This window comes from Lycium ferocissimum, chromosome 3 (genome assembly GCF_029784015.1).
Source record: "Lycium ferocissimum isolate CSIRO_LF1 chromosome 3, AGI_CSIRO_Lferr_CH_V1, whole genome shotgun sequence".
Taxonomy (NCBI): Eukaryota; Viridiplantae; Streptophyta; class Magnoliopsida; order Solanales; family Solanaceae; genus Lycium; species Lycium ferocissimum.
This window is the reverse complement of record NC_081344.1, coordinates 1316334-1341255: the sequence shown is the minus strand read 5'-3', so window position 1 is coordinate 1341255 and position 24922 is coordinate 1316334. Positions and strand designations below refer to the sequence as shown.

Here is a 24922-nt window from a genome sequence, read left to right as displayed (position 1 = left end):
ATTAATTTGAGAAAACTATAAAAACTCATAATTTGAAATTCTAAATCAGCCATTATAATTTGTCCTTAGTTTCAGACGTCATACTCAAAAAAGGAAATTAGTGGTCTCAGGATGTTTTCCTCTCTCTACTGTATCTCTCGTGACACTGGAAGCAACTACAACTAATACACCAACAATATTGTTTTTTTCTTAAGCAATGGCAAGAAAACAAATGTAGTATAGACATTTGACAATTATTCAACATAAAGTAACACCTTAACAGAATTCTTCAAATTTCTTGATTTCAAGTTAAATCAATTTTATGAAACAACTTCCTGAAATTAAATGTTTCAGCTGAAACCAGCTTTACACATCAAAGAAATTCCATATTTGATTTAACAATTTAGCATAAAGTATTGAAAGGTTCTCTATAATTAAAGGAAAATCAACATGTGGACCTTCTTGGTTCCTTCCGACAATAAAACTGTTGTTGATGATTATAACGCGGTAAAGAAATAACTAAAATTAAGATTAAGTTAAAAAGATAGATTTGAGGTTCACACTTTTTATTACCCTATTTGACTAATTGTTTGATTTTCCAAAGATCACAAATTTATGATCTTAACGCAACAAGATAACTTGCACTTTTGTATTTACTCTAACAATGAATATACAGTACGAATTTCATAAAAAAGTCAATTATGCTTTTTAAAGTTTCCAAGTGAATAATACAGATGCATGTTAATTAATAGCTGTAACTTTCTATACAAACATTTTTAATTTATTCTTGCTTATCCAGTATATAAAAAGTTGAGAAGCCTTTTCCATCCTGTAATTAGCACACTAATTACAGCCTCGTTCATCTTAATTATTTATGTGACATAATCAGCACGAAATTTAATTAAAAAATGATTTTTGAAACTTAAAGACTCAACACAAGGTCGAAACTAGTTAATTCCAATAATTATTCAATCAAAACATTGACTTTTAAATTAAAGCGAGAAAAGTTCATTACAGTTTACGCGGACTAAAAGTAAGATTAGTGGCATCAGCAATTTAACGTTACTGGAAAAAAAAAACCCAATGATTATGAAACACTATTACTCTTTAATTTAGTCATGACCCTTTAAAAAAAAAATCATGAAACAACATAAAAGTCGGTTAATAATTAAGTTAAATTTTATAGAATTATTTTTTTATATTAAAATTATAATTAATCATAGGAGATTATATATCTCTTCAACAGATTCACGGTAGCACCCAAGCGAAAAAAAGGAAGTATGAAAATATCTATGACATGGATATCATCGATAAATTCTAGTATGCATGGAACATATAAAATTAGTGGTCGTTATTACAATTTAATTTGTCTTTTAAGCTATGTTATCGTTGGGAAGCGCAAATATCATATGAACTTGTATTAAGTTTGACAATCCTGTTATATCTTATAAAATTCTTCACCTTCCTCTTCTTATGAGATTCATTTAAGGTGTAAGCGAGTGTAACATATCCTTTTTTGGAATAGCTATTTAATAAATGATCAATGGTCATTTTCTTATTTCTCTAGTACTTATAGATCAACGGTATAAAGATTCAATTTTAAAAAAGTAAAATCGTATGAGAAATTAAAGGTTGCAAACATTAGACAGCGGTCTATTGTTTTGTCTGTAACGTTAATCAATATATGAATAAACATTAGACCAGAACCTAACCTGATCCGGAGTGGTAATTTCTCAAAAGCTTTGTTTGCATTGCTTGTAGAAAATATACACAAAAATCTAAAGGGATTTTACTTGGGGTAGAGAATATATAAGTGGTATTTCTGATCGTTAGAAAAAAAGAAAAAAGAAAAAAAAATATAAGTGGTATTTATATTTAGTAATTACACTTTATTTTAATTACATCTGGTCGCTAAATGTTGTATTTCAATTACACAAGGTAACTAATACATAACTCTTTCCTCCTCTCTCTCTCTCTCTCTCTCTCTTTCTCTCTCTAACTCTGGTTCTTCCCTCACCGTCTGGTCTCTCTCTCTCTCTCTAATGTCTGGTTCTGTCTTCCTCTCCATCTTCTCTGGTGAGTCTAACCGTCGCCATTGAACCACCCTTAAATACCGTCGCCGTCGTCGTACACACACATATATGCACGTATATTCGTTGTATATCGTGTATCTACATGTCCACTTCGTAACCCTAGGGTTTTGGATTGTTAATAGTTCGTTTGATTTTTGTGTGGATTTGTGTTGATTTGAATGGATACGACCTCGTCTTCTTCATCAATGGCAGAGTCATCTTCTTCCTCTCCATCTTCTCCAGCGAGTTCTAACTGCCGCCGCCACACACCAATCGGAAAAGAAGTAGGTCGGTAAGGCCCAGATTTGACCGGAAAATACACTGTATTGTTGTATACATACAGTGTATTTTGTATTTCGTCAGAGATCTAAAGTGTATTTTGTGTTTTTCGCCTGTATTTCGAAGGAGATCGTTTTGTATACAAATGAATACAGTAAATTTGAAGCGTATTTTATTTCTTGTATTTCAAATCCGAGAGTATTTTATTTCTCTTATCTCAGATCTAAGTGTATCATTTTTTCTATAGTTAAAATACAATGTTTCTTTATGTATTTTTCGCCTGTATTTTGAAGGAGATTTTTTTGTATACAAATGAATACAGTAAATTTTGTATACAACTGAATATCCTTGTATTTTTTTTTTGCATTTATGTTGTTTGAATACAACCGAATTTAAATACAATAAGTTGAATATAGTGTAAAAGTAGTTACGAATGAATACAACCGAATTGAATTGAATACAGTGAAATACAACAGAATTGGAATATAATCGAATTTAAATACACATTACTGTAACTACTAAATGTAATTAGCAAAAGTGTAGTTATGCCTAAAAAAAAAACCCCAAAATGTAGTCATTTGTGTAAGTTGCCCAAATCTAAATAGTGAAAATATTCTTGCATAAATCAACTAAATCTATGTGCAAAGAATAATAATAATAGTGGACTACATATTTTAGTTTTTTTCTCTCTCTTCAAACGCATGAATGTTTGCCTAAATCCACAATTAAGACTTGAAACTATAAATTAATAGTGTACAAGTTGGAAATTCAATGCCTAATAGAACTTGGTCTTCTATTATTCTTCTCTTATATATCAAACTTTTGTGCTTAATAGTCTGTTTGGCCAAATTTTTAAAATTAGCTTATTTTGAAATTATTTACAAAAAAGTACTTTTAGTGAGAACAGTTTGTGTTTGATCAATTAATTTAAAAAACACTTTTGAGTAGGAATTAGTGTTTGGTCAAGTTATTAAAAATTGCTTCCAAATGTATTTTCTCAAAAGTTTTTTGGGGGAAAGACTACTTTTTTAGTTTCTGAGAAACATTTATTTTCTCTCGAAAGCTTGGCCAAACATAAATATCAAACTTATAGAACTCATCATCTTTTTTTTTTTCTTCCGTTAAATATAAATTTTGTCTTAAATATCACCTGATATATTACCTCAAATATGATGCACGTGAACTCATGATCTTTTTGAAAAATTAAATATTTTATGTACATATTGAACGTTAATACTAATTTCTGGGCCCAAATAATTCAAGAGGGTTAAATAGCGCAATTGGTTTATGTTAAGTTCCTTTAACCTATCGAACCAAGATCGATTCCCTAGTTGATACTTTTTCTTTTGTCTTCTTTTCTGCGGCGCCTTTTCACATTCACGTAGACCAAAGCACTTTAAATTGTAAGCTTCTTTCATCTTTACTTTCAGTTTATTTCTAATCTAAACATAAAATTCATAAGATTTGCTGATGTTAAATTTACCAGTGGAATAATCTTAATTTTTTGCTAGTTGAATGAATCAACGTTGTCATAACTCATAAGAACGAACTTCAACTTAAATCAGAGGCGAAACCATGATTTAAACTTTATGAAGAATTCTAAATTTAAGGATAGTGACATTACGTATTATTAATTGGGTTTTGAATTTAATTTTTGTACATATTTAATGAATTTCTTAATATAAAGAAGGGTTTGAACTGAAACTGTTGGTCAGCCGAATCCGTACGTCGGCTTCTAGCTCCACCCCTAAATTCTTTAGTGTAAAATATGATAATTTACCAGAGAAGGAATCAAAGACCCTATTATCAAAATAATTATGCGCAATCTTTTGATCACTTTAAAGTGTACTGATTTTAAAAATTAAATATGTTTGTGTATAGCACAGTTTGAACCCATGACGTGTGTACTTCATGTTGCGCTCTTATCACTAGACCATAGCCATCCATTGGGGGCAAAATTAGGGCTTGAAATTGTAAGCTAATTTCCTTTTATTTCATTTATTCATAGTTTTGGAGTAGTGACAGAGTCAGAATTTTTACTAAATGAATTCAAATATAAAGAAATAAACATATGAAGATGGAAGGGATTCAACATTTACTATCTATAGAAAAAAAAACTCATATATATAATGTAGTTTTTCAATGAGGGGGTTTCGAATCCCCTTGTGGTACCCTAGCTCAGCCCATGTTTTGGAGATGAGAAAAATAATGTCTTGAAATTGGAAGAATTTTTTTTTTTTTAAAAGTTGAACTACAAAGAGAAGAAATTGAGTACCTTATCCAAATAATACATGCATGCTATGTCCTTGAGTTGTATATTTCTAGATGGTAGAATAATAAGTAGAGATGCCAACAAATTCTATGATTCTCTTGATAGTACAATGTTGGATTGGCCAGCTATTAAATTTTAGGCTTGAATTGAGGTTGTAATAAAGCAATTTTTTTAAATAAAAATGCTACTCATTCTTGTCAGGGGTGGACCCACAGGGTTACGTGCGGGTTCATGGGACCAGTAACTATTGCTCAAATCCTGTATATGTATTAAAATATCCACTAAATATCTAGAAATATTTGTATGTGAACTTAGTTATTATTATATATTAACTTAAGTTCGTTGTAGGAACCCATAAATTTCAAATCCTGGATTCTTGTGTATAACTGCTTTCTCGATACAAGCTGCTAGTGATGATCAATGGTTGTACTTATAGATTTGCTTGTGATTGCTCTTGAATTAGCCCCCTATTCATTGTGCTCTATACCTTGTTGTAGCAGGGAGAAAAGATATCATGTTGCATTGTTGACTCTGATCCTCTTTGCTGCCACAAACTTATTGTTTTTGGTTTGTCGTGCAGGAAGATTGGTTGACAATGAGTTCGGGTTGCGATTCTACTATGTCCAATTCAACAAATAACTTGAGCCACGGAATTGACAAGCAGTACCTTGCTTCTCCCATTAAGAATATGGTGGACAAGTATCAACTTATTCCAGAATTCCTAAAGGTGAGAGGATTGGTGAAGCAACACTTGGCTTCCTTCGATTACTTTGTTAAGACCGAAATAAAGAAGATTGTCCGCGCGAATTATGAGATTAGATCGATACGGGACCCCAATATTTATGTTAGGTACCGGGATGTCCATATTGGTGAACCGTCAATGATTTATGATGGTGTAACTGAGAAACTAAGTCCACAGAAATGCAGGTTATCCAACCTTAGCTATGCGGCTCCAATTTATGTCACAGTTGACTACACAACGAAAGGAAAAGGGCAGATATCATTGGCAACAAGGAAGGTTATCATTGGAAGGATGCCTATTATGCTAAGAAGCTGTTGTTGTGTGCTATATGGGAAAGATGAAGAGCAACTAGCAAAGCTTGGAGAATGCCCACTTGATCCGGGAGGATATTTTGTTATCAAAGGTACCGAGAAGGTAATTTTAATTCAAGAGCAGCTCTCAAAGAACAGGATAATAATTGATACAGATAAAAAAGGTTGTGTACAAGCATCTGTTATCAGCAGCACAGAAAAAACAAAAAGCAAAACAATTATAAAAATGGAGAAAGAAAAGATATACTTAGAGTTGAATATGTTCAAAACCAAGGTCCCCATAATGGTTGTCATGAAGGCCATGGGTATGGAGAGCGATCAAGAGGTCCTACAAATGATAGGAAGAGATCCTCGGTTTAGTGCTCTGCTTTTGCCATCAATCGAGGAGTGTGCAAATCTGAACGTGTATGCGCAACATCAAGCATTAGAGTTCCTCGAGAGTGATAAGATGCTTAAAATGTTTTCATATTCTGCTGGTCCAGTTGAGAAGGGAGCCCGAGCTTTAAGTATTCTTCGTGACATATTTCTTGCAAATGTTCCAGTCCATCAGGATAACTTCCGCAAAAAATGCATTTATGTTGCAGTAATGATGAGGCGCCTGATGGAAGCAATTTTAAACAAGGATGCAATGGATGACAAGGACTATGTGGGGAACAAACGATTGGAGCTCTCCGGTCAGCTACTGTCTCTCCTTTTTGAGGATTTATTCAAGACGATGAATGATCAAGTTAGGAAGGAATTTGATGCTAGTCCCAATGCTTTGGACATTTTAAGTTTTATAGGCAGATATCAGAGTATTACTGGGGGCCTGGAGAGAACCCTATCTACAGGCAACTGGGATGTTAAACGATTTAGGATGCACAGGAAAGGCATGACTCAGGTAGTTGCTAGGTTATCATACATCGGAACGTTGGGCCACATGACGAGGATCTCACCACAATTCGAAAAGTCCAGAAAAGTTAGTGGTCCTAGAGCACTGCAACCTAGCCAGTTTGGCATGCTTTGCCCTTGTGATACCCCAGAAGGTGAAGCTTGTGGATTGGTGAAAAACCTGGCCTTGATGACACATGTTACGACCGATGAGGATGAGCGCCCTATTAGTTCTTTGTGCTACTGCTTGGGTGTTGAGGACTTGGAACAACTTTCAGCAGAAGAACTTCACATGCCAAGTTCTTATCTCATCATATTAAATGGACTTATTCTAGGCAAGCACAAGTGTCCACAACGATTTGCTAATGCAATGAGGAAGCTACGGAGGGCTGGTAAAATCGGGGAGTTTGTAAGCATCTTTGTGAATGAAAAGCAGCGTTGCATCTACATTGCTTCAGATGGTGGACGCGTCTGTCGTCCACTTGTAATAGCTGACAAAGGTGTTTCCAGGATCAAGGAGCAGCATATGAAAGAGTTGAGGGATGGTGTGCGTGACTTCAACAGCTTTCTAAGGGATGGTTTGATAGAATATCTTGATGTCAACGAGGAGAACAACTCATTGATTGCTCTATACGAAAAGGAGGCCACACCAGAGACAACTCATATTGAGATTGAGCCTTTCACAATATTAGGTGTTTGTGCCGGTTTGATACCTTATCCTCATCACAATCAGTCCCCTAGGAATACCTATCAGTGTGCTATGGGCAAGCAGGCAATGGGAAACATTGCCTATAACCAGTTGAATCGCATGGACAGTTTGCTCTACTTTTTGGTGTATCCTCAACGCCCTTTACTGACTACAAGAACTATCGAGCTGGTTGGGTATGATAAACTAGGGGCTGGTCAGAATGCCACTGTTGCTGTGATGAGTTATAGTGGCTATGACATTGAGGATGCAATAGTAATGAACAAGTCTTCTTTGGATCGAGGTTTTGGACGCTGCATAGTGATGAAAAAATACTCAGCCTTATGTCAGAAATATAAGAATGGGACATCAGATAGAATAATTAAACCACAGCGTCAAGGATATGAAGCTGAGAGGATGCAGATTCTGGATGATGATGGAATGGCTGCTCCAGGAGAAATTATTCGACCTCATGATATCTATATCAACAAGGAGTCCCCTACAGTCACGCTGACACCAGTCATGTCTCCTATGAGCTTGCCTGATAGTGCATATAAGCCAAGTAGACAAACTTATAAAGGTTCTGAAGGGGAGACAGGTGTCGTTGATAGAGTGGCTCTTCACTCAGATGAAAACAACAATTTAAGCATCAAATTTATGATCCGTCATACCCGCAGGCCTGAGATTGGTGACAAGTTCAGCAGTAGACATGGGCAGAAAGGAGTCTGTGGCACCATTGTACAACAGGAAGATTTTCCGTTTTCTGAACGTGGCATCTGCCCTGATCTTATTATGAATCCTCATGGATTTCCAAGCCGAATGACAGTGGGAAAGATGATAGAGCTTCTTGGAAGTAAAGCTGGAGTTTCATGTGGTAGGTTTCATTACGGCAGTGCTTTCGGAGAACCCAGTGGTCATGCAGACACGGTTGAAGCTATCAGTGAAACTCTCGTAAAACATGGCTACAGCTATAATGGCAAGGACTTTCTTTATTCAGGTATTACTGGTATGCCACTACAAGCATACATCTTCATGGGACCAATATATTACCAAAAGCTGAAACACATGGTCATAGATAAAATGCATGCTCGGGGGAGTGGGCCTCGTGTTATGATGACAAGACAACCTACCGAAGGAAGGAGTAGAAATGGAGGTTTACGTGTGGGAGAAATGGAACGTGATTGCTTGATTGCATATGGTGCAAGTATGTTGATATACGAGCGTTTGATGATTTCAAGCGATCCGTTCGAGGTTCAGGTTTGCCGAAAATGTGGTTTATTGGGATATTACAACTACAAGCTGAAGAGTGGATTTTGTTCCATGTGCAAGAATGGGGAAAATATGTCTACAATGAAGTTGCCTTATGCATGCAAACTCCTAATCCAGGAGCTCCAATCAATGAACATTGTCCCGCGATTAAAACTAGCGGAAGCTTGACTATAGTGTCGTATGTATTTCGAGTATGATGCTTCCTATTTATCTTAGGCCTCAGTTCTGAAAGTAGCAGTATAATTAGTTTCTCGTTAATTTTTTGTCGCACCTTATCAATTGACCTTAGTTTTCTACACTGCTTCCTCTTAGGTTTCTCTGTTCTGACTGCCTATGTTTTTTCTTTTTCTTTATTTATAACATCACTTTTTGTTTTATTCGACGATGATTACCATGTTTCTGTTCTAATGTAGCATAAGATACAATGGTGCCTCTGTATCTGATGCAAAATGTATGGAGCAGCTTGCTTCGTGGTAGTAATCTGATATTGTATTGGCTCTGTGTCCAAGCAATTGTCCTAATTCTGTATGTTGGCAACTTTCAAGATATCCAAATCACAGATTGAGCTTTAATTTCATATGACAGTCTGAACTGACATTGGTTCTTGATCATTGAATTTTTTGCAGCACATTAGTTAGCACATGCACACAAGAAAAGAGGTTCAGTTTCAGAACAAGAATCTGCAAAATTCAAAACATCCTCAGGCAGCTCTTGCAATAACTTTGACTGCATATTATTAAGGATATATCATAGGTAGTTTCATGTATATCAAAGGACACAGACTAGAATTATTAGAGACATAAAACTAGGATATTGTATTATTAGATTCTGAAACTTTTGCATTCTCTTTAACTCTTTATCGCAATATGATCTGCGATTAGTGCGTGGTTGAGGTGTTCAAAGTGCTTTGCTTCAAATTTTTATGTGAAAATTGATAAGAACAAGTGAAGAGCAGGATTCTAGATGCCTTGTTGAATTAAGTACTATTGTGATATGCATATATAGACCGGGGAATGGTCTTAGCCTAGCAACTTTAGAAATAGAAGAAAATACATTACGCGTATAAATTTGTGTCGAACGTGCATAATCTACCAAATGGTATTCAAGATGTTGTTGTATGGTGCTTTTCATTAAATACAATGAAAATCAGAAATTTTTAAAAAAATTAAGAAAATATTAATAAATTACATTCTATTAAATATTTTTATGTATAAAATAATTTAAAAGTAGTATATATATAATTGGGTCGGTTTGGGTTAGGTTTGACTTTTTTTTAGTTAAAACCAAACCAACCCTATAATGGTCCTTTTTTTTTTCCCAACACCAAACCAAATCAAACCAAACTACTAGTTGTTTTTTTTTTTTTTTTTCCGGTTTGGTTGTTTTGTTGGTTCGGTGCAGTTTATCGATTTGATTTGTACAGCTCTACTGCTAGTTATTTTCATATTGTGGAGATTGTAGAGAGAATTGAGAGATTTATTGAGTTAATAGTTAAAATATTTTCCTTCACTTTTTACTAGTGAGCTGGTGGCCATCCTTGTCGTTCAAGTTTGTGGAAACGTATTCAGCAACAAAGATGAGGATAGCAGTAGAGGGGTTTATGCTGGAGAATTGGATAATTTGTATGCCACCTTATTGCATATGCAGGAAGTTGAGAATATAAAGATTGATCTCCTTTTATGTTGCGGCGACTTTCAGGCTGTTAGGAATGAGCAAGATCTAGTTTGCTTACATGTGCCATCTAAATACCGGAGCATGAACTCTTTCTGGAATTATTACTCAGGAGATAAATAGAGCTAATTCCAACTATATTTATCGGAGGAAACCACGAAGCATCGAATTACCTTTGGGAACTGTATTATGGAGGATGGGCAGCACCTAATAATATATACTTCCTTGGATTTTCTGGTGTAATCAAGTTTGGAAACATTCGTATTGGTGGCCTTTCCGGAATTTATAACAAGCATCATTACGATCAAGGGCACTATGAGAAGCTGCCTTATAATGAAGGGGATATTCGATCGATACATAACGTTCGCGAGTATGATGTCCACAAGCTCTTGCAAATTGAAGAACCAATTGATATCTTTCTTTCACATGACTGGCCTGTTGGCATCACCGACTGTGGGGACTTGATAGCTCTTCTTCATCAAAAACCTTATTTTGAGAAAGAGATTCGGCAAGGAACTCTGGGAAGCAAACCTGCTGCAAAATTACTGTGAAAGTTGAGGCCTTGTTACTGGTTTTCTGCACATCTGCACTGCAAATTTTCCGCTTTAGTTCAGCATGATGAGACGGATGGTCGTTGCACGAAATTTCTTGCCCTCGATAAGTGTCTCCCTGGTATAAAGTTTTTGCAGGTTATTGATATTGAGTCCGGACCAGGACCTCATGAACTTCAACTTGATGAAGAATGGTTGGCTATCACAAGAAAGTATAATGCTGTCCGGCCCTTGACAAAGAGGAGTGCCAACTATAATAATATTGTACATCTTGACATAGAACAATTCCGCCAGTTTGTAAGAAATAAGGTGTGGACAAGGGGATCCAAGAAGCCGTTTGAATTTGTTCAGAATGCACCATGCTACAATGATCCTAATTCTCAACCTGTTCCTAATGGTTTCTATAAGAACCCTCAGACAGAAGCTCTTTTAAAGTTTCTAGAACTTGAGTATCTTCTTAATAAAATGCCAGAATCAAGGGACCCTTCCTTTGATTACAATAGTGAAGATATACCCTTAGATGATGTGGATGATACTGAGCCGGAAGATGCTTAAGAAGGATTAATCGTAAGCTCAGATCTTTGAGATTGCTTGGCTTTAAAGGTCGATGATTGTGCCCACAAAAAGAGATCACAGCTGATTCAGTTTACGGAAGGTTATTGCCAAGGCTTTTCAACTTGATAAAAGTGCAGCAAGTCTTGAGCAGGAAATTTACTAATGAAAAAAAGACTTAAGAAATCTTGAGAACTTTTGTTATTTGTGTGCTGTGTTATAGGAGTGAGATATTTGTTAAGTTTATTCTGTGATTCACAGAAAGATTCAATCCCAGGAGGATGGATTAAATCAATTTATTAGAGTTCTTATGTTGTATAGTTTAATATATCCATTCAACACTTTTTCATTAGTGTATTGAAACTAGCTAATATGTAGAAACTCTGATAGTTTTCATCTCCTAACCAAATTTTTAGTTTGAAATCAAGCTCCAGGATTATACAAATTCTTCCTCTATTTTATCTCTTGAGACTGGCCTTGTTCTTCATCTTGCACACCAGCAAAGAACTTTTAAGTCTAAGGACTCAAGGATTTTCCAGTCAGAGTTGGGATTTTTGTTACATACTCCTACCGTTCAATTAATGTGACATAGTCTGAATCAATAGAAAAAAAGAAAAAGAAAAAAAGGAAAGGCATTTGAAATTTGTGGCCTTAAATGCCCCCTAACGTTTCCGTAGCTATAAGAATTTTGAAACTTATGGTCTTAAACATGCCACAACATTTTTGTGGCTATAAAAGTTTTTCATTAATATGTAAAATTGTTATTGATTTATTTTAAAATATGAAAATGTATCATTCTTTTGATATGAACGAATAAGAAATATTCTCATATATACTGTAACAGAAAGAGTTACTCCTTGTAAAATATAACTCAGGGGGCGTTTGGTTGCAAGGACAAGGGAGCTAATCCAGAGCCAAAATGTGGGATTGTTTTTTCTCGCATTTGATTTAATTTTTTATTTTGGTATTAGCAATTTTGTGATTATTTCTACAATAATAATGATATTATTTTTATACCACACTCAGAGATTGTTTTGTTTAGAAATAAGTCATATATGGATTGTAGTGCATAGATTAGTAATACATGAATTTTAATGCATGATTATTTTTATCAGATTTTACTAATATGAGATATATAGAGTAAATTTTCAAATATATGTTCATTTTTTAAGCTACGATGAATTTGAGGAACAGGCAAAATTTAAAGTTCCATCAATTAATCCAACTATTATAATTTCATGCTATAATAGGTACTTATAAAATAATATATCGATTGCTATGCTAAATTTTTTTAATCTTGTTGCCAAATTTTGTGAGTAATATAATAAATTAGATTTGCAAAAATAAACTTATGTAAATATCAAAATATGCTTTTATTTTTGGTAAACTGCTTAATTTTCTCAACTGGTTTATGGCCTAAGAATTATTTAATCCTTCCTTATAGTATTTTTTTTGGCAAAAAAATAAAAATAAAAATAAAGAACGTGAAAGCTTTCCTTTTTTTTCTTTTTCTTTCTTTCTTTCTTTTTTCCCCTAAAACCCTTACCCTTTTGCCTTCGCTTTTTGGCTGGGTTTTATTAAACCCTTCGAACATAGCTCTGAAAATAAGAGGTGCAAAATAGTAAGTCTCTTTGCCTTTATTTTCAGTTTTTTCAATCTTTGGGTTTTGATTTCTCATGTAAATATACAAAAAAGTTGTTTAAATTTGTTGATGTTTTGGTACTTGTGGATTCTTGATTTACACCATTTGAAAGAACTTTAACTTCACTGTTACATATGAGAATTTGATAGAAAGAATCAAATATATCATCATTATCAAATTATTAGCTTTCCCTCAAAGAAAAAAAAGTGGGCTTGAAATTGTAAGCTAGTTTCCTTTTATTTCAGTTGTTTAAAGTTTAGAGCTTTGATTCCTGATTATCAATTTTATTAATGCTTTAATTTTGTTGGAGATGAGAAAAAAGAATGTGTTGAAATTGGAAAGAAAAAAAATTGAAAAGCTGAACTATAAAGAGAAGAAATTGAGTATATTGTAGAAGTACATGCATGCTAGGCAAATTTTGTTTTTAGTTTTTCTTCTGTGTACTTATGTTGTATTTCTGGATGGTAGAATGTGGATAGATGCCAACAAATACTATGATTTTCTGATTACTTATCATTGTTAAGAAGAAATTCTATGATTCTCTAAGGGTGTGTTTGGTATGACGGAAAAATGTTTTCCTAGAAAATATTCTCTCAGAAAATCAGTGATTTTCCTACTCATTTTCTTGTGTTTGGTTCGCAAGTTGGAAAATGTAATTTTAAGAGCATTTGCATATATTCAAAGCAAACTCTATGAGGTTTTTGAATTCGGAGTGCAACCATGTGGTGGGGTCGCCGGGAAGGGGGGGTTAGGTGGTGGATAAGTGCGGGGGTGGGTTGGGGGATTTTTCCTATTTTGAGGAAAACATTTTTCAAGATATTTAGTGTAACCAAACAAGGTAAAAGAGAAAAACATTTTCCGTCATACCAAACACACCATAAATGGCATTGTGTTGGAATGGCCAGTTGTGAAATTATTAGCTTGAATTGTGGTTGTAATAAAGCATAAATTTGTAAGCCAAATGCCCCTCAATCCTCGTGAGTACCTGCATCTTCTACTTGTATATTTGTGTGTAATTGTTCTTGAATTAGCTCCTCGTGAATCGTTTTATATACCTTTTTGTGGCAGGGGAAAAGAAATATCTTGCATTGTTTTGAATCCCATCCTTGCTGCTGCTACAATCTCATTGTTTCTGGTTTTGCTCTGCTGGAAAAGTGATTGGCAGCTGGTATAGGTTGCGATTCTACCATGTCCAATACGACAGACGACTCGAGCCATGGAATTGACAAGCAGCACCTTGCTTCTCCCATTAAGAATATGGTGGACAAGTATCAGCTTGTTCCAGAATTCCTAAAGGTGAGAGGATTAGTGAAGCAACACTTGGACTCGTTCAATTATTTTGTTAGAACGGAAATAAAGAAGATTGTCCGAGCGAATCAGGAGATTAGATCGACATTGGACCCTAATATTTATCTTAGGTACAGGGATGTCCACATTGGTGAACCATCAGTGATTTTTGATGCTGTAACGGAGAAACTATGTCCACAGAAATGCCGGCTTTCAGACATTACCTACGCGGCTCCAATTTATGTCAACATCGAATACACAACGGGAAGTCATGGGCAGACATCAGTGTCCACAAAGAAGAATGTTATCATTGGAAGGATGCCAATTATGCTAAGAAGCAGTTGTTGTGTGCTATATGGAAAAGATGAAGACGAACTAGCAAGACTTGGAGAATGCCCACTTGATCCTGGAGGATATTTTGTAATCAAAGGCACTGAGAAGGTAATTTTAATTCAAGAGCAGCTCTCAAAGAACAGGATAATCATTGATACAGATAAAAAAGGTTGTGTACAAGCATCTGTTACCAGCAGCACAGAAAAAACGAAAAGCAAAACAATTATAAAAATGGAGAAAGAAAAGATATACTTAGAGTTGAATATGTTCAAAACCAAGGTCCCCATAATGGTTGTCATGAAGGCCATGGGTATGGAGAGTGATCAAGAGGTTGTGCAAATGATAGGAAGAGATCCTCGGTTTAGTTATCTGCTTTTGCCATCAATCGAGGAGTGTGCAAATCTCAAGTTGTATACACAACAAGCAGCATTGGAGTTCCTCGAGAGTGACAAGATGCTTAAAATGCCTTCATGGTCTACTGGTCCAGTTACGAAGGGAGCCCGAGCTTTGAGTATTCTTCGTGACATATTTCTTGCAAATGTTCCCGTCCATCAGCATAATTTCCGCAAAAAATGCATATATGTTGCAGTAATGATGAGGCGCATGATGGAAGCAATCTTAAACAAGGATGCAATGGATGACAAGGATTATGTGGGGAACAAACGATTGGAGCTCTCCGGTCAGCTACTATCTCTCCTTTTTGAGGATTTGTTCAAGACGATGAATGATGAAGCTAGGAAGACAGTTGATACTCTTCTAGCCAGGCCTAGTCGCTCCAGTCGTTTGGACATTTCTCAATACATAGTTAAAGATAGTATAACTGTGGGCCTGGAGAGAACCCTATCTACAGGCAATTGGGATGTTAAACGATTTAGGATGCACAGGAAAGGCATGACTCAGGTTGTTGCTAGGTTATCATACATTGGGTCATTGGGTCACATGACAAGGATCTCACCACAGTTCGAAAAGTCTAGAAAAGTTAGTGGTCCTAGAGCACTGCAACCTAGCCAGTTTGGCATGCTCTGCCCTTGTGATACCCCAGAAGGTGAAGCTTGTGGATTGGTGAAAAACTTGGCCTTGATGACTCATGTTACGACAGATGAAGATGAGCGCCCTATTATGTCTCTGGTACAGTCTTCTATTTTTTAATCTTTCTCCCGCCTGGTATTTAAGTGTGTAATGAAGTCGCACAGGTAGTATCCTGAATTTTTGTTTGTTTCTTTTTCTACACTAAGCTTTTTACACTTGATTATCATAGATCTCAAAATCACAAGCTGACTATGATCATTATAAAAGTTAAAACCAAAAGTCGAGGATTATGTTTACAAGCTTTCACTGGAACAAGGAATCACAGGAATGTGATTGTTTATACCCTTATTACTCTTTTGATCCCAATGTTTTGACTGTATTACTACATAAAAAATTAAAACTAAACCAATCTACCTGTGGAATGTTGCGTATTAGTTGTTTTTTTTTTCCTAGGAGGAACAAGTAATGGAAGAGAAACCCGCAAGGGTGGCTCAGTTGGTTGAGCATGGGGTTTTTATAGTGGAGGTCTCAGGTTCGAAACCCCTTGCCTACGACAGCAGGGGATTTGCCTTCTGGGTCGAGCTCATCGCACGGGGCTTGCCTAGTGCTGGTTACCTCTCCTGTGTGGTTTGCGAGCTATTGCACAGGAGCTGCGTTGTCACGCACCCAAAAGCAGTGACGAACACGGGTTCCCATGTCATCAAAAAAAAAAAAAAAAAAAGTAATGGAAGAGATTGAACTCTTATTGAACTAGTGATAACAACATACAGGCAGCTCCTTATGCAGGATTTAAGGGCAGCCCGGTGCACTAAGCTCCCGCTATGCGTGGGGTCCGGGGAAGGATTGCATCACAAGGATCTATTGTACGCGCCTTACTGCATTTACGTATAGATTTGTTTTCACGGCTCGGGACCTTGTGACCTCTGGTCACATGGTAGTAACTTTACCGGTTACGCCAAGGCTCCCCTTCTCCTTATGTAGGATTTGTAGATGAAAATATGAAATGTTTTATCCTTAGGATTTCTAATTATGGCACAGTCTTTGGGAATATTCTCATGTGCAATCTAGACATAGTATAGCAATCAAATTCTTCTTATCTTAGCCCTGATTATTCCCTACTCTGATAAGAAAAAAATTAATCAAAAGAAAAAAAAAACGCGGATGATAATTTCTTCTATGTGACTATGAGATTGTTACTTGTTGAAAATTTGTCTAGCGGAAATTGATGGGGTTATAATTTCCGAAATGCAGTTTGCTGATTGTAATCTTTTGCTCTGTAATGATTTCACATATCTTTGTGTTTTCCATATCGTTGCTTTGTATGTTTTAGAAACTGTTTTGCTCTTAGGATCAACATGTTGAAACTTGTTGGTATCACAGGTTCTGCATCTATCATTGGCCTATATCTTATTTAGGGATTGCTTTGGTACTATGATTTTAATAACTTTTGGAATTGTATGCTAGTAGAAAGTGTTGAGAATTTGTAGTCTTGAATATTGGAATGTGACAGGTCTAAATGGACTGAAATGGTGAGGAATGAGGAGAATCATTTTTGGGTAGAAGTCGTTCTTTTATCATTCTGATGGGCTCAAACAGAGTGTGTTTAGTGGGGTGACTTTTACTGATGTGCAGAGGAAGTGAAATAGCTACTGCTTCACACAGTTATTACAATTTTCCCATTCTGTTTTTTTTTTTTAATCAAATATGTTAAATTTTCATTGATTATGGGAAAAGCCTCCAATATACAAGAAGTATACCAAGGATAAAGAACCTAAAAAATAAATGGTACCCATCCTTCAATACAAATAGGAACTACATGGGTACACCAAAAAGATATTAATGATAAGAAGCTATTCTTGAAATGTACAAAATAAAGCTAACTTCTTTTCAAAAGCTCTTCTATTACTCTCCCAATACTACAATTTTGTCATTCTTCTTGCATTTGAAGGCGCTATTTATTCTCCTCTTCATTTTCCTTAATTTGTTATAATCCAAGAGAAAGAACTCGTCATCCACCAAATTGAGGACATTGAAACTGTATCCAATTGTTGGTGTACAGAAAGAAATAGATGTTGGAAGGTGTTGTTGGTACTGCCCCACCTCCCCCACCCCCCACAAAAAAAAAAAAAAAAAAAAAGAAAAGAAAAAGAGTAAAGAAAAGCAATAGACAAACAAAATACTATACAGAGAATCCCGAAAATCAATTTTCACCACATACTGCTGCCAAGTTGCATATATATTAGGCTAGTGTTTTCAGTTGCTCATATTGCACTTAATGTGAAAATGGGTCTGTTGATTTATCTGAAAAGGAAAAGAATAAATGGGCTTGTTAACTGAAGTGTTTGCTTAAAAATGCAATAAAAACTGGAAATTAGGGCGATCTCAAAGAAAGTGAGACTGCTATCATCTCCTTAGGCCGCATTAATGGACCGACTTACCTGGTATGATGGTGAGAGGTCGTAAGTACTTGGTGGAACAGTTCCCAAAAAGGTCCTGATCTAAGACATAGTTGACTTCCTATTTTGTTGTATTTGCTCTAATAGCCATAACAAAATCCAAGTTTTCAGTTTGTGCTAGTTTAAGCTACTTCATTTCTGTGACATGTAACTGAATTTTACATGGTGGAACAGTGCTACTGCTTGGGTGTTGAGGACTTGGAACAGCTTTCGGCAGAAGAACTTCACATGCCAAGTTCCTATCTTATCACATTAAATGGACTTATTCTAGGCAAGCACAAGAGTCCACAGGTATGTTCAAAGTGGAACAACTATATTTCTAAGATAGGCTTGTTGTTCACCTTTCACCAATAATCTGTTCTTTCAATCAGCGATTTGCTAATGCAATGAGGAAGCTACGAAGGGCTGGTAAAATTGGGGAGTTTGTAAGCATCTTTGTGAATGAAAAGCAGGTAATTTGACAGTTGGTTCTTTTGCATTGTCATCCTAATATTGATTTTGTTTCTTGTTAAAACTACCTCGGGGTTGAAGTCCCTTTTGGTTCAAGGGACCAAAGACTTCCTTGGGGTCTTCTAGTACTTAACCGAAGGGAATGTGGCGACTATATTTTTTACTTTTCGACCAACGGGTATGAAGTCTTACTTTTCATGCTGAAGGAAAGATGATAAGACTTCCAGTATGGTGCCATTTGCTTGTTTTACTGTAAAATAGGACAAGTGAAATTTGAGAGGCTGAAACCGAGGAACTGTTGAAATTTTTTCAAGAAGGGGATCCGATGTCTTTGGATTTGGTTAAATTCTGTTAATTTTCAAGAAATATTCAAAGGTCTGAGAAAATTGTTCCTTCTGTATCAGGAGCCATATAGACAATTCTTATATCTCTGATAGTTTTTGGTTAGCATTGCTCCACCATAGTGATGCTGTTGGCAAAATATTTACATTATCCCTCTTTGCTGTTGTCATTTGAAATTTTCTGGTGAATAATTAGTGTAAATTTGAATGATTGTATATAAAGTTGGAGGAAATATCTTGCAGCGCTGTGTCTACATTGCTTCAGATGGTGGGCGTGTATGTCGTCCACTTGTCATTGCTGACAAAGGTGTTTCCAGGATCAAGGAGCACCACATGAGAGAGTTGAGGGTACTCATCTTACATGGATCTTACTTCTGAGCTGTATGTTTTCATATCAGTTCCATGTCTGATCTATTTTTTTTTTTTGAAGGATGGTGTGCGTGACTTCGACAGCTTTCTAAGGGATGGTTTGATAGAATATCTTGATGTCAACGAGGAGAACAACACATTGGTCTGTGTCAAGCAAATGAGAAGTTCATTTTATGTTATGCATTTTGATTAGAGTATTAATTACACTAGTACTGACTGCAGAAATGCATGTTTTTCAGATTGCTCTATACGAAAAGGAGACTACACCAGAGACAACACATATTGAGATTGAGCCTCTCACAATCTTAGGTGTTTGTGCCGGTTTGATACCTTATCCTCATCACAATCAGTCCCCTAGGAATACCTATCAATGTGCTATGGGTAAGCAAGCTATGGGAAATATTGCCTATAACCAGTTGAATCGCATGGATGGTTTGCTCTACTTTTTGGTGTATCCTCAACGCCCTTTACTGACTACAAGAACGATCGAGCTGGTTGGATATGATAAACTAGGGGCTGGTCAGAATGCCACTGTTGCTGTGATGAGTTATAGTGGCTATGATATTGAGGATGCAATAGTAATGAACAAGTCTTCTTTGGATCGAGGTTTTGGGCGTTGCATAGTGATGAAAAAATACTCAGCCATATGTCAGAAGTATGAGAACGGCACATCAGATAGAATAATTAAACCACAGCGTCAAGGATATGAAGCTGACAGGATGCAGATTCTGGATGATGATGGAATGGCTGCTCCAGGAGAAATTATTCGACCTCATGATATCTATATCAACAAGGAGTCCCCTACAGTCACGAGGACACCAGTCACGTCTCCTATGGGCTTGCCGGATAGTGCATACAAGCCAAGTAGACAAACTTATAAAGGCCCTGAAGGGGAGACAGCCGTCGTTGATAGAGTGGCTCTTTACTCTGATAAAAACAACAATTTAAGCATCAAATTTATGATCCGTCATACCCGCAGGCCTGAGATTGGTGACAAGTTCAGCAGTAGACACGGGCAGAAAGGAGTCTGTGGCACCATTGTACAACAGGAAGATTTTCCATTCTCTGAACGTGGCATTTGCCCTGATCTTATTATGAATCCTCACGGATTTCCTAGCCGAATGACAGTGGGAAAGATGATAGAGCTTCTTGGAAGTAAAGCTGGAGTTTCATGTGGTAGGTTTCATTACGGCAGTGCTTTCGGAGAACCCAGTGGTCATGCAGACACGGTTGATGCTATCAGTGAAACTCTGGTAAAGCATGGTTTTAGCTACAACGGCAAGGATTTTATTTATTCAGGTATTACTGGTATGCCACTACAAGCATACATCTTCATGGGGCCAATATATTACCAAAAGCTTAAACACATGGTCCTAGACAAAATGCATGCTCGCGGGAGTGGGCCTCGTGTTATGATGACAAGACAACCTACCGAAGGGAGGAGTAGAAATGGAGGTTTACGTGTGGGAGAAATGGAACGTGATTGTTTGATTGCATATGGTGCCAGTATGTTGATATATGAGCGCTTAATGGTTTCCAGTGATCCATTTGAGGTTCAGGTTTGCCGAAAATGTGGTTTATTGGGATATTACAACTACAAGCTGAAGACTGGCATTTGTTCTATGTGCAAGAATGGAGAAAATATATCTACGATGAAGTTGCCTTATGCATGCAAACTCCTAATCCAGGAGCTCCAATCAATGAACATTGTCCCGCGATTAAAACTAGCAGAAGCTTGATTATAGTGTCATTTATTTGCTTTATGTTATGCTCTTAAACAAGTAATCTGAACCATTTATATCTACATATCTTGGCACTCATGAGCTTTCAAACAGTGGTATTTAATATAGTTTCTATCTGAGCAATGTGTGTTTGGGCTGTGAGGAGAATAGTGCCTTTCTTTGTTTGGATTGTGCATTAAAACATATCCTCTTGCTTTAAGATGGCTATTAACACATCATGTGGGGTATGCACCATGATGTGTTGTTTTGCTTCATAGCTAAGTTTGCTCAATGAGTTTCTTTTTTCGTTAATGACTTTGCAGCATACTTGACCTTCATAGTTTTCAAATGATAATGTTGGGCAAAATGTGTTTGAGACAAGACATCAAAGAATTGTAAATTATCCACCAGTTGATAATTAGCTTCTTTGTAGATAGATTTCTGTGATTTATTACCTAAATAAGTAGTAAATCCACATTCTGTCTGAAAAAGTCACCAAATTATGTGATCTAAGATAATGATTCAGTGCGGTAAAATGTGAAGTAAGATTACATGTATTAGCAATGTGAGGATTAGACTATTTAAAGATGAAAGAGCTCTTAAAATAAGTAGTTCTTGTTTAACGTATACTCCCTTTATTAATAATTATTGCGTAACAATTCAATCAGTATTAATCACTACATATTCATGCATTACAAAAAGCCACATAAATAATTCCTACATTACTAATAAAAGGGCAGTCCGGTGCATTAAGCTTCCGCGCATACCGTACCATAAGAGTTCATTGTTCGCAGCCTTATCCTACATTTCTACAAGAGGCCGTTGACAAGAGGCCGTTTCGACGGCCTGAACCCGTGACCTCCTGGTCACATGCAACAACTTTACCAGTTACTCCAAGACTCCCTTCTTAGTTTACTACATTACTAATTCCTAATATTATTAGTTTACTGCTATCTCCAAATTTAATTTGCTAATAAAGTGGAAAAGCACATACAAAGCCAGTTTCGTGCCATAACCTATTGCCAAAAAATTGGCATTTCGGTCATTTGTTAATTCTAAGCAATCCCAACATAATCAATTACTTTAAGTACGTAATTGATTGTTTGGGGAGAAAGCAGTAAACTAATAATATTAGGAACCTATTGTCATCAACTTTCCGTCATCTTCCAACATAAAGCATTAAGGCTAAGGAATTCCAACATAATCAATTACTTTAATGCAACATAATCAACCTATTGCCAACTTTTCCAACTTTCGGGAGAAAGCTCATGGAGAATCTCATCCTTGCGACTTGGCGGAAGAATCATATGTGACGTCATCTTCTCACAATTTTGCGAAGGCATCGAGAGAATGAATCATCCTTTAACCTTTGGCGCTGTCAACCTCGTCTCTTGACTTAGTGAAGAAACAAGGAGCTAAGATCCTTCTCGCGGCATGGAGTACTTCATCCTTCAAAATTTAGTGGAGAAATACAATGACACAGTCTTCATCATCGTGCACTGAAGCATTATGGCACCATCATTGTGGATTTGTTTTGCAAGTGTAAGAAGGAGCACAAACGGTCTCGATATCAGACCAAGAAGACGTCCACATGATTGGTGAAGAACTACTTGATGTGACCCCCCTTCGAGTATTTTTCGCAGAAACAACTTGGAGCCTCCAATTTCCTTGTGACGTTCGTAGAACAATTACATGGTCCATTTCATCCTTGCGGCTTAGCGAGATTGACACTTGGAGTAGTCCCTTTCCAACCTTGGCGAGAAAGTTGACGGTGCATCTCCCTCTTCAGCTTGGCGAGAGAGACACTTGAAGTACCTCATTTTTTTCGCAGCTAAGCATGAACTAATTAGATATGCCCCCAGACAGAGTGAGTAGACCATTGATGCACAAAGATCCATCTACTATGAAGAAGATCATTATGAAATATCACTCCGTCCTTCAAAGTTGTAGAAGCTTGTCTTTAGATTTTCCAAGCGTGTGAAAAGCACCAAAGGAAATCATGCAAGCAACTTTTCTTTGGCTCCGCGTTGAAGGGATGCATTTTTTTTTTGTACTCATGTGACTGCACTTAAAGGGAAATTCTAAATTGCCTACATACCTCGGTGAAGAGGATCAAGTCATTACGTGGTTCAGAAAGAGTATTTTATTTGAGTTTTTTTTTTTTTTTGTATGTAGTTTATACTCGTGCATCATGGAGTGTTGAAACGTGTATTTTGAAGATCTTTGTCATTCACGGATTTCTTTAACACCTCAATAGTTTACATCATCGCGGCGAGTTGTTCTTCTGCGTTGGTCGCACTCACTCATCATAACACTCACCACATTGGAAGTTGAAGAATCCACCAAGTCCTCGGAGCTGTAGAAGTTAGAACATGCTTGAGAAACTTCTCCAGACGACGAAAATGAGGAGTTGCCCCCAGATCTTGAAGTTGTCATTGTCTGTTTGTTCTTGTCTAGCGTCTCTAAAGAGATGAAAGACTTCGATCCCTCCAAACCACCAGCTTTGAACATGCTACGAGTCATTAGGCAAGCAACAACCACAACACTTGTGGATGGAACACCAAAGCTTTTCTCTGAGGCCATCACAGTAGTAGATTTCAAAATTTGCAGCTTTGATTTGGAGATAAAGAGATGAAGGGCAGAGTTGGTCCCACTAGCATGCCAAAAATCTGTTTGCGATAAATTTTGCTAGCAGAAAATAAATAATACGCAATCATAAAATAAATGTGAGAAAAAATTATTTTATTAATTATTTTGTGAGTACAACTCTGGACGTATCCCTTGATTCTAATCTCCGTGTTGTTCGCCTTGATTCGAAGCCAATGTAGCATCTTTCTCAAATGAAGGATGGAAATCTTGGAAGAACTTTGAGCAACACTTTGGATTGTTCTTGAGGGAAGACGTCTCTCGAACTCTCCTTATTGTTGAAGACCTTTGGAGAAGACTTATTTAGATGTCGTTGCTCTCCTTTGCCTCTAGTCAAAATGTTATGTAACTTTCAAGTCAAGATCTCTTCAAAAGGGGATATGTGACTCCTTTATATAGGTGTGAGCTAGAGCTTGGGGTATTTTGATCTCCAAGTAATTTTAGCGGGCCTTGGGCTTGAAGAACATGGGTTGGGATTATCTTGTCAACTTAATGGACCAAGCCAAATGCAATTTGGATTTTATTCAAGTCATGTAATTTGACTTAAATAATTAATCCGACTTTATTAACCAAAATTTGACTTGGTCAACATGTCAATAATTTAGGAGTTAATCCAAATTTTGTATGGATTAATTCAATTAAAATTTCGATGTCTATAGTTTGTCCTGGGATTTGTAGTGAGAGAATGAAAATTATTGTAGAAAAAGCGATCGGAGATCTTGAGGTAAAAAATAATATCAATAAGGCGGTATAGCAGATTGTAACACCCCGTATCTTTTGTAACACCCCGTACCATTAACGCGGACCTTGAGCATGATCCTAGACCAAAAGAAACCAAAAGAAAACATGAGCCTAGACTAATCACTGCGAATGCATGCTGCGAATCGCATGTGGTATGCGTGCGAGTCGTTTGGAGTCGCGTCTGTTGCCGAGACTTGCAAAGAAGACTTAGGCGGTGCAGCACGCGACACCATGTGCGATTCGCATGTGACACATGCGATCGCATATGGTATCGCATGCGAGTGACGGAGTACCAAAGAAGACGTGAAGGTATGCAGCACTGGACGGTTTTGGTGCAACATGCGACTCAATGCGCGAAGACACCGTGTGCGAACCGCGCATGGTGCGCGGTGGCATTTTCGTCGAAAGTTTTTCCTCGTTTTTGGACATCCTATAAATAGGTTTTCTAGGGTACGGGACTCATTATTTAAACCATTGGTATTCCTTGTGGAGCTCATACGAGTGTGGATTAAACATCTCCTAGGGATTCTTTGCTTTTGGTATCTCTCACCCAACACTTTTGGTAAACCAACTAAACACATTCAAGATTCAGAATCAAGAATTGGGAAATCTTTCAAAAACTCAAGTCTCTAATTCAAGTTTTGAAGCAATTAA

The 24922-nt window shown here is 36.6% G+C and overlaps 2 protein-coding genes and 1 pseudogene across 2 annotated transcripts; all 3 read left to right on the top strand.

Annotated features, from left to right (window-relative positions):
• The first annotated feature begins 5192 nt into the window (after positions 1–5192).
• On the top strand, positions 5193–8861 carry LOC132049162 (DNA-directed RNA polymerase III subunit 2-like). Its single transcript, XM_059439859.1, has one exon. The coding sequence runs from the start codon at positions 5198–5200 to the stop codon at positions 8645–8647; it is 3450 nt and encodes a 1149-aa protein (XP_059295842.1). The 5' UTR covers positions 5193–5197; the 3' UTR covers positions 8648–8861.
• Positions 8862–10055: 1194 nt separating this feature from the next.
• On the top strand, positions 10056–11893 carry LOC132050812 (lariat debranching enzyme-like; annotated as a pseudogene).
• Positions 11894–13096: 1203 nt separating this feature from the next.
• Positions 13097–21025, top strand: LOC132049160 (DNA-directed RNA polymerase III subunit 2-like). The gene is made up of 7 exons (XM_059439858.1): positions 13097–13115; positions 13964–15643; positions 18175–18291; positions 18372–18452; positions 19035–19139; positions 19222–19302; positions 19400–21025. The coding sequence occupies exons 2-7, from the start codon at positions 14084–14086 to the stop codon at positions 20897–20899; spliced, it is 3444 nt and encodes a 1147-aa protein (XP_059295841.1). The 5' UTR covers positions 13097–13115; positions 13964–14083; the 3' UTR covers positions 20900–21025.
• The last annotated feature ends 3897 nt before the right edge of the window (positions 21026–24922 follow it).

What these genes read in the sequence shown, in the direction of transcription:
- LOC132049162 (XM_059439859.1), top strand. Translation starts at nt 5,198, where the DNA reads ATGAGTTCGGGTTGCGATTCTACTATGTCCAATTCAACAAATAACTTG.
- LOC132049160 (XM_059439858.1), top strand. Translation starts at nt 14,084, where the DNA reads ATGTCCAATACGACAGACGACTCGAGCCATGGAATTGACAAGCAGCAC. An exon ending in AGCGCCCTATTATGTCTCTG is followed by an intron (nt 15,644 to 18,174) that starts GTACAGTCTTCT and finishes ATGGTGGAACAG; the next exon opens with TGCTACTGCTTGGGTGTTGA. An exon ending in ACGAGGAGAACAACACATTG is followed by an intron (nt 19,303 to 19,399) that starts GTCTGTGTCAAG and finishes CATGTTTTTCAG; the next exon opens with ATTGCTCTATACGAAAAGGA.